General features: G+C 43.4%; 2 protein-coding genes across 6 annotated transcripts in view; both read right to left on the bottom strand.

The window, feature by feature from the left end:
• Positions 1 to 2,659, bottom strand: part of sh3pxd2aa (SH3 and PX domains 2Aa) — a 90,388-nt gene extending 87,729 nt beyond the window's left edge. For 2 of the 4 annotated variants that reach the window (XM_008422262.2, XM_008422274.2), the window contains exon 1: positions 1,877 to 2,657. In XM_008422262.2, coding sequence (XP_008420484.1) covers positions 1,877 to 1,972 — 96 coding nt within the window. In that variant the 5' untranslated portion in view covers positions 1,973 to 2,657. Of the gene's footprint in view, positions 1 to 1,876 lie in introns of all 4 variants that reach the window. The other 2 variants (XM_017305858.1, XM_017305860.1) reach the window with 2 other exon arrangements.
• Positions 2,660 to 3,273: 614 nt separating this feature from the next.
• stn1 (STN1 subunit of CST complex) lies at positions 3,274 to 8,627 on the bottom strand. 2 transcript variants are annotated; one of them, XM_008422315.2, is made up of 9 exons: positions 8,316 to 8,624; positions 8,087 to 8,182; positions 7,900 to 7,977; positions 7,577 to 7,750; positions 5,096 to 5,201; positions 4,756 to 4,906; positions 4,065 to 4,187; positions 3,917 to 3,989; positions 3,274 to 3,785 (listed from the first exon to the last, which is right to left on the bottom strand). In XM_008422315.2, exons 1-9 carry the CDS (start codon positions 8,446 to 8,448, stop codon positions 3,628 to 3,630), a joined length of 1,092 nt encoding a protein of 363 aa, XP_008420537.1. In that variant the 5' UTR covers positions 8,449 to 8,624; the 3' UTR covers positions 3,274 to 3,627. The 2 variants fall into 2 exon arrangements, with proteins under 2 accessions (XP_008420537.1, XP_017161363.1); XM_017305874.1 differs by lacking the exon at positions 7,900 to 7,977 and having other exon boundaries at positions 8,316 to 8,627.
• Between the last annotated feature and the right edge of the window lie 786 nt (positions 8,628 to 9,413).

The following is a 9,413-nucleotide window of genomic DNA, read 5'->3' as shown; positions in this document are numbered from 1 at the left end:
ATGAGATTCTAGTGGCTGCAGATGAGATTCTAGTGGCTGCAGATGAGATTCTAGTGGCTGCAGATGAGATTCTAGTGGCTGCAGATGAACGAATGACGGTTCATCAAGATATTTCTCTGAAGAGTCAGAAATCACAACTCTCCGAATTTAGTTTGTTCCTATTTCAGATTCCTTGAATCATTAAATTATTTCTCCACAGCAGCAGAACGTTGCACTTTGAAGGACATTTTGTTTTGGTCTGGTTTGTGTTGCAGGCTTTGTTCTACGCTTTGCTTCGTCTGGAGGATCTGGTCACTCAGCTATTGCTTTCTTTAGGGGTGGACTTTGAAATGATTGGCTCTGATTTTAGTCAATCACTAATGTTTGACCGTGACATATCTAATGGACCAGTAAGGATGCTACGCTTAAAAGCTAACTGTAAATTGTGTACTCTGTAAGGAACCCTTTCCCGATGCAAAGAGAGAGAAATGCTGAACTGAACAATGTCTTTGCTAAAATATCTTAAACATTCCTCTTGCTCCGACTTAAATTGCTCAATATTTAAAACCGTGGCCAAAACAAACTGAACACCTTCGTTCACTTCCTCCGCTGCAAATGCCAAACTAAACCAGAAGCCAAACTACAATTCTGAACCACCAGAAAGTTAGCATCATCATTCACCACAACTTCCTTTGTTCTCCAATTGGCTTGGATGAAGTTCATCCTGTATCTAAATGGGAGAAAGAGCACTGAAGGGACATCATGGCCAGCTAGTCTAAAAAATTGAAGCAAACAATAGATGAGAAGCAAAGCCTCTCATCTGTTGGTCACAAAATCTATTTATATAAATCTATTTATATAAATCTATATCAGGAGGAATTCAGAGTATCATCTAAAGAGCTGTGGGCTTCACTTGTTTCTGTTAAAATTTGTGTTCAATATTCATCAGCTAAGTACTGGGCAACATTTGCATCTATTAGGACCAAAACTACTGCAGAAAAAAAATATATAAGGGCACGTCTTTTATTTTGCAAAAAGAAAGAAAAAACCTCCTGATGATTCCCTGAGACCGTTAAGAAGGTAAAAATGAACACAGCATCATACTGGTAGTCAAGCACAGTAGAGGAAGTATGGTGATCTTTGAATCCTCTGGATTTTTTCTCTGGTCACTCATGCACCTTCTGTCATCTCATTAAAACCCTGTAGAGACTGGAAGACTGTACATTTTTCACCCTCAGGACACCTTGATACTGGTAACTGGTAACACATGCATGAAAAAAGTGATGCTGTGGGCTCCTGAGAATACACAGGAATCACCATAGCAACCATTCAGACAACGAAACTTAACAGGTTCTGGTCTGTATTCAGGCTACATCCTGGTTTATACTAATTGGAAACCAGGGAAGGAACTTCCAACATGGCTTCCCAACAGCGGAAAGTGGGAGGATTTTGGACAACAGGTGGCACCCTTCAGATTTCTTCTAAAATGTTCTAGTTTAGTTAGATGCCTCGAGATATTTAGCTTTAGGTCATTTAAAAAAACACAAACAATTCAAACCTGCAGCCAGTAAACAAGCAGAGAGCCTGCAGCCCTTCAGCAGTTTCAGTGATGATGGAGATAATGAGCTGCAGCCATGACAGGACTCAGGTAGGAGTTCACCTGTCAGCTGGAGCAGCAGAGGGCTTCATCTGCTCAGAGTCTGGCTGCTTTCTTATTTATGAGCAGGTGTGGAGCCGCATCACATCCTGGCCTGCAGCCTCATCTCCCCTCAGCTGCGGACTAAATGGTGCGTTTAGGTGCCACGCTGCGCCCGCGGACAGGCCAGAGACCAATCCCGACGCCTCATATCCAACTGGACCAGAATGTTAAAATTACTGGGAGATGAGGAGAACTCACGTAGTGCTTGGACGGATTCCGCCTCTTCTCCACGTCCACAACTTTCACGTCCAGCACCGTCCGGAACTGCATCTTGATCCTGCACAGGCTTTGCATTAAAACGCTCCGGATGGATCTGCTTCTTCCTTAGAATAAAAATAAATAAATCACAACATTCCTCGGTCCAACCCGGCAGCTTCCCGACGCAACGACAGGAAATCTGATTGAAACTTATCAATAGTCCGATAGATCAGGTCTCTCAGACAGTCTGGGCGGCTGGTGGGAGCGCGGAGGGAAAGCTGTCACCTTAAAAACAGGGAAAACAGAGGAGAGCTCCTTTGTGTCTGCAGCGTCGCTCAGAAAAAACCCTCCGTCTGCAGACCTGGATCCTCAGCGGCGGACCCGGCTCCCAGCAGCGGGGAGGACGGCTCGATCCGGGGAAGAAAAACCTACTCAGAGTGACACTGATTGTGACCGAGCTGCTGCGTAATCCTGACTCATTCATTCGTCTTCCTTTTGGGCCCCAGAAGTTCTCCTGTCAGCGTCAGAGAGCCCGAAACAGCCTGATCCAAACATCCGGACCGACCCACAGCGACGCGACGCGCCCGGGAGCCAGCTGCATGTTACCGGCTGTTACCGCTGGAAGCCGCGCTGTCTGACCACCAAGCTCTCAGTCAGCTGCTGCTTTCTGGCCGGAGACACGAACCACTGGAACTGAATACAGATGTTTCACAGGCGACCAATCAGAGGCGGCCGCTCTGCGTGGAGGAGACAACTGACACAACACTGACCCCCAGCGGACAAGCAGTGCAACACACATATTCAGGTTTAGGTCGAAAGTCCGTTAATATCATGGCAATATATTTTATTTGTATGGAAACATTTGGAAACCAAAATATATTTAAGACATGAAATGTACAGTTTATAAAAAGAAAATTCCTCAGATTTTTTTTTTTTGAAATTATTTATCTACATTTCAAATTCTACATTCATAAGAGGGAATACCTGAATACCGACACCTTCCCAAAATAAGGGCCTAAGTCCTTCTTGACAAAAAAAATAAGAACTTTGGCAAAAAAAAAAAAACAGTTTCAAGTCTTCAGTCAGAGGCCCCTTTACATTCAATGAAAAGCTGGCTGCTACTGGAGATCCCCCCAGCCCACAGCAACACTCTGATAATAACACTTAATGGGATAAATGGGGTTATTTTTTAATTAAACTGAATATTTACAAACCTCAACAAAGAGAAGCAGAGTTGTAAAAAAAAAAAAAAAAAAATCAAAAATTCCTCCACAACGATGTGAGGAGGTGTTAATGTCGGACCGTAAATGACTACTGGGAGAGATGGCTGCTGCAGGTGCTTCATCAAGCTGCCGGCGCATCGGGTTGACGCCAGCAACAATAAGCTTCTACGTTCATGTCGTTTCCCTGTGACAGCTTTAAAAGGAGGGAACAGATGGACGAGAGGAGGAAGAGGAGGAAGAGGATGGGTGCCTCCGAGATAGATTGGTGTTTCTTGGCAGCTTTTTTTATTTTCCAAAAGAGACGTGAGAATTAAATAATCATTCTAAAGAAAGGCTGCTCATACTGCTGATAGTTCCAAAGAAATGGGGCTCAGCAGAAACCCAGGAGAGTTTTTCAGCCTCAGGCCGTCAGAACAAGCTGATCCTGCCATCTGTTTATCCTTTATTTATCTTTAAACCATCTAAACCAGTCGTGATGAACTGAGGAGTGCTGATGACACTTTGAGTTTGAGTTCCAGGCCGCGCCCATCAGAAGGCGATGTAGTGGCTGTCACTGGTGCTGACGATGTCGCTGTCACACTCCAGCGTCTGCAGGACGAGCTCCAGGGCCGCCTTGCTCACATTGAGGCTGTAGCGCTGCCTGACCGCCGACAGGATGTGCAGGATGTGGCAACCCTTCTCCGCATCTGTTTGCACAGAGAGGGGACGGTCAATACACACCAACACACACACGCACACACACCCAGAACCAACAAAACATCCAGTAAAAACCAGCAAATAGAAGGATTTAATCAAGAACAGGTTGAATTCTACTCACACTTTTCTCTCTTTGAATCCTCCCTGATAATATCTTTAACCGTTATGAGCAGATCTTTGTCTTGAATGGTCACCTGGTGAGAAGAAAACTCTTCAAACATCCAGGAAACAGTAACCCTACTGAAGGACTGGTTCCACTGCGTTCTTACATGATACACTTCATCCTGGGACTTGACCTTGCGGTACACGGTGCCTTCGTCCTGCAGGACCTGCAGAACCTCCTTCAGGAGCTGGTTGAGCTGCTGGCAGCCAGACGGACCAGCAACAGCCTCCTGCACACAGACACTGAGCCTTGATGCTTATGCTTTATGTACAGATTAAGAATATCTGTGGAGGACATACAAGGCTGAATATAACAATAGTTTTAAGAGGAATTGATTCTGCAGAACATCAGATTAGTGATGAAATCTTTAGGCAGAAAAATGAAATTAGCAAAAATAGTAAAGAAACTTTAGTTTTTAATATTATAATTATTTAATAAGATATATACAGAAGAGTTTTGACTTTTTTTCTCAGATTTCTGACTTTAATCTCAGGATTCTATTTTTTCTCAAATTCAAATTTTAGTCCCAGAATTCTGACTTTAATCTCAGAATTTTGACTTTAATTTAAATCTGACATGTTCCTCCAGAAGGTTAGTTCCTCTCACATCTCTGTCATTGAGGCGGTTTGCTCCCAGCTGCCCGTCTACCCTAAAGTCAGAAATTGTTTTTATCAGTAGCCCTAATCTTCTTTGGTAAATAAATACCAATACTTATACTTGCACATTTTTAGTGTTATTCTGTCTTTGGAGTAAACGGTGCTTGAAACGGAAACTATTCCCTTTCCAGTCTTCCTCACCTGCCCTGCAGACTGAGTTTGGAGCCGGCTGGAGACCAGAGGCTGCAGCAGATCCTGGACGTCGTACGGCCTGAACTTAGCCACCAACCTCTGCTTCAGGAAGTCCTTAATGATGTTTGTTGCTTTGCTAAGAGAAGTTTCTGCTGAGTCTCTGCACCCAATAAAACGTTTTCATGTTGACAGGAGGACAAACTAAAGAAAGAATATCAGTTTTTGTGAATGATTTGCTGATGGCCACCCACTGCCCCTCCCACAGAATCATGTTCAGAGGTTTTGTACTCTAGATGTGTTCAGGATTCTGAGGTTGTTCTAATCTGCTCTCAGAGATAGATCTCTGTACCCTGCTGCATCGAGCTGGAAGTGCTTGTCGTAAAACAGCCTGTAGAGCTGAGGGACCTCCATCATCCAGGCTATCTGGACCGCCATCACTGGGTCGTCCACCTTATCTGCAAAAACATACAGACACAAGCATTTGTAACATACTGCAGCCAATCCTCAAGCAAACAACAAAGGTCATTCGTTTACATTGGAAACCTTTAAGCCAACCTGAGTTGGTTAAGCCAACAGAGGTTGGCTTAAACAACTCAGGTTAAGCCAACACAGAGATCATTTTTAAAAATGGAAAGGTGGCTTCCAATCAAAACAAGGAACTAGATACGCCATATTCCAGCTGAGTCTGAAAACAAGCAGGATGTATTCGGCTAATTATTAACAGCAAAACAAATAGATCTTTCTGCAATAAATGGCTTCAAATAAGATGCTTTCATCTGTGTGTGTAAATAACCTTAAAAACTGACAGTAATATGGAAGAAAATGAGAGGCAGCCATGTTGGATTTTGAGTTGGATGCTAAAGAAGGACTTCAATTCATTTCAACCACAATGTATTTATCCCAAAGGTAAATTAAATGTTGTTATAACTCCTGTCGTCCACGTGTCTTCAAAAGAGTCGCTGGGGATGGTGATGCTGTAGGCAAGAAAGATCTCTGATAGCAGTCAGTGTGGCAACCAATCTGAAGAGGCCTCTGACTGAAGACTATTGCTGTATGAGTCACATGATTTATGGTTCTTTGATTAAACTTATTATTCAATTGTGCATTTAAGTATTAAATGAGCGGAGATTATATGAGGTAATTCTTTTAATTCAATAAAATTTATATATATATATATATATATATATAGGCCACTGCTGTTCTGCATAGGCCTGAACCCTCTCAGCCAAATCATCAACAAGACTGGCTACGGATACCGACTCAAGAATGGGGCCACGATCAGTCACCTCCTCTACATGGATGACATCAAGCTGTACGCCAAGAGCGAGCGAGACATCGACTCACTGATCCACACCACCAGGATCTACAGCAYTGACATTGGGATGTCATTCGGACTAGAGAAGTGTGGTCGGATGGTTACAAAGAGAGGGAAGGTCGCCCACACAGAAGGGGTCTCACTCCCAGAAGGAACAATAGCAGACATAGAGCACAGCTACAAGTACCTGGGAATACCACAAGCAAATGGCAACCTCGATGAGGTCACAAGGAAAGGAGCCACAGCCAAATACCTCCAACGAATAAGGCAAGTCCTGAGAAGCCAGCTCAATGGCAAGAACAAGATCCGTGCAATAAACAGCTATGCCTTACCAGTAATCAGATACCCTGCCGGAATAATTAGCTGGCCAATGGAAGAGATGAAGGCCACAGATGTTAAGACTAGGAAGCTACTAACCATGCATGGAGGGTTCCACCCCAAATCCAGCACCCTGAGACTGTATACGAGCCGTAAGGAAGGAGGCAGAGGACTAGTGAGTGTGAGAGCCACTGTCCAGGATGAAACATCCAAGATCCATAAATACATCAAGGACAAAGCCTCAACGGACGATGTGCTCAGCGAATGTCTCAGGCAATGGGGAACAGAAGACAAGGTGCTGGAAGTACCATCATGGGAGGACAAGCCCCTACATGGGATGTACCACCGACAAATAACTGAAGTGGCTGATGTCAGGAAAACCTACCAATGGCTGGAGAAAGCTGGACTCAAGGACAGCACAGAGGCTCTCATCCTGGCCGCCCAGGAACAGGCCCTAAACACCAGAGAGCCTCAGATCTACCACACCAGACAAGACCCAAGGTGTAGGTTGTGCAAGGAGGCCCCTGAGACAGTCCAGCACATAATAGCAGGGTGCAAGATGCTGGCAGGGAAAGCGTACATGGAACGACATAACCAAGTGGCGGGCATAGTGTACAGGAACATCTGTGCAGAATATGGACTGGAAGCCCCGAGATCAAAGTGGGGAACACCCCCAAAAGTGGTGGAGAATGACCGAGCTAAGATCCTGTGGGACTTCCAGATCCAGACAGACAAGATGGTAATGGCGAACCAACCGGACATTGTGCTGGTGGATAAAGAACAGAGGAAAGCCGTTGTGGTGGATGTAGCAATACCAAGTGACTACAACATCAGGAAAAAGGAGCATGAGAAATTGGAGAAATACCAGGGCCTCAGAGAGGAACTGGAAAAGACCTGGAAGGTGAAGACCACAGTGGTGCCTGAGGTCATCGGGGCCCTCGGGGGCAGTCACCCCCAAACTGGAGCAGTGGCTCAAACAGATCCCAGGAACAACATCAGACATCTCAGTCCAGAAATGTGCAGTTCTAGGCACAGCCAAGATACTGCGCAGAACCCTCAAGCTCCCAGGCCTCTGGTAGAGGACCTGAGCTCAGAGGATGAAACAGACCACCCGCGGAGGGTGAGAAGGGAATTTTTTTTTTTATATATATATATATATATATATATAAACATGTTTGGTCTGAAGAGTAGACTCACAGTAGGTGGAAGCCGTGATTTCTCTCTGTTGCCTCGACGTCTTCACAGGCCCTCGAACCCGGATCAGCTCTCCGATCTCCAGGTGGCAGCGTTTGCGTTGTTTCTGTTGGAGTTTTCTAAGCTCTGCCACCAGATCGAACCCACCTTCAGCTGCATCACTGTGTTTCGTCCCAGCTTATGTGAAAAAAAAACAAAAACTATTTCTGTAAACTTTAATAAAAATATCTGTTTATAGGAGGAACCTCTAAATTAAAGTGGTTAATTTACATTGGATTAAAATTCGAGTGTCAATATTTTTGATATCCAAACTCATTGAGACCTACATTTACTGGGATCCTCTTCTTCTTTCAATAGATTACTTTTCCAGCACAGACAGTTTATAACTCCAGTACCATCATCCACTATGCAAATAATGACAGTATGTCTGCATTAGCAGAGAAGATATGCTGCAAAATATATGACTGGAAAATATGAAAATGTCTTAAACACCAATATTATGATAATCAGTACCTCCATAACAGAAGAAGTCGTCTCTCTCTCTTTTGTAAACCACTGTTCCAAGAACATCCACTTTGTAGATTGGATGTAAATTGTAGAAATAAATGCCTACAGACAGTAAACAGAAACAAAATTCATTCGTTTACAAAGAAATTCAAGGTTAAGTCTGAATGCGATCATCAAGAACTTCTTCAAGAACAGGCTCATAACAAACTGCAGCTGCCCTGAAGGTTGTTGTTACCTGGAACCTGTACGGACTCTGTCATCTGCAGGATGTCCCTGACAAACAGCCGAGCAAAAGCGGAGAAGATCGGGTCCATTCCCCACAGCATTGACGGGGGCTCATCGGCGGGATCCATCGCAGCTGCCTGCATTTCATCCTGAAAACAACACCAAGTGTTTTCCTAAATCCCACTTGTCTTTTTTTCTGTTGCTGCAAGTTCAGTTGGTGTCTCACTAGCAAGCTAGCGCCCATGGAGAGTCACGTGTGTGGTTCCCCAGCAGGACCGGTACGTGTCAGCCATATTGTGAGTGGCACATTAGAAACCAGGACAATGTTGGAAACGATGAAGTTTCAACTGATTCTGATGGAACGTTTTACATTTTAAATTATTTCTGAATAGCTTGTTTTCACGTGACGTCCCTCCTGATGCATTTTGGGTATCAATCGCAATAAACAATATGTAACTGAAAACAAACGTGCTTAAAATAAAGTCTTACGGTTACCTCTGAAAATGCACCAATCTACAGCTTAAATTAAGTTATAATAGTCAGCAGTCATAATAAACTGCTTTTGGGATTTCATTTGATCAAAACTGGTAAAGCTGTGTGAACCTTTCAAAAATAGTTTTCTATATGTTAACTATTTACTTATATGTTATTCGAAAGTAAGGGGATACGGCAGGGTACTGCGTACCCTATATCAGTGTTTTTCAACCATTTTTGAGTCAAGGTACACTGTTTTAATTTTAAAAATCCCGAGGCACACCACCAACCAAAAATGTAAACAAAGATATTCTGTAGCCGCCTATATATAGTCATTCTTATCAAAGTCTCTTGAATAGGAATCAAATAAACACAAAAATGTATTTTTATCACATTTTACATGTCTTATTTCAAATTGCACTTAACATGTCCACTTCAAAAATACACCTGAACAGCCACAACACTGTGGTGTTAMATTTAAAGAAGTTGTAGAAAACGTCAAAGTGTTTTACAAACTAATCCACAAGCATTCTTATAGCCAGAATACAGAAAATAATTCTTATTCTGAAAGAAGCAATAATATTTGGGAAACATTTCACTTCATATTCACTGTTAGAATATGAAGAGTTGCATG

Source organism: Poecilia reticulata, linkage group LG1 (genome assembly GCF_000633615.1).
Source record: "Poecilia reticulata strain Guanapo linkage group LG1, Guppy_female_1.0+MT, whole genome shotgun sequence".
In the NCBI taxonomy this organism is placed as follows: Eukaryota; Metazoa; Chordata; class Actinopteri; order Cyprinodontiformes; family Poeciliidae; genus Poecilia; species Poecilia reticulata.
The sequence above is the reverse complement of the archived record's forward strand: the minus strand, read 5'-3'. Positions and strand labels throughout refer to the sequence as shown.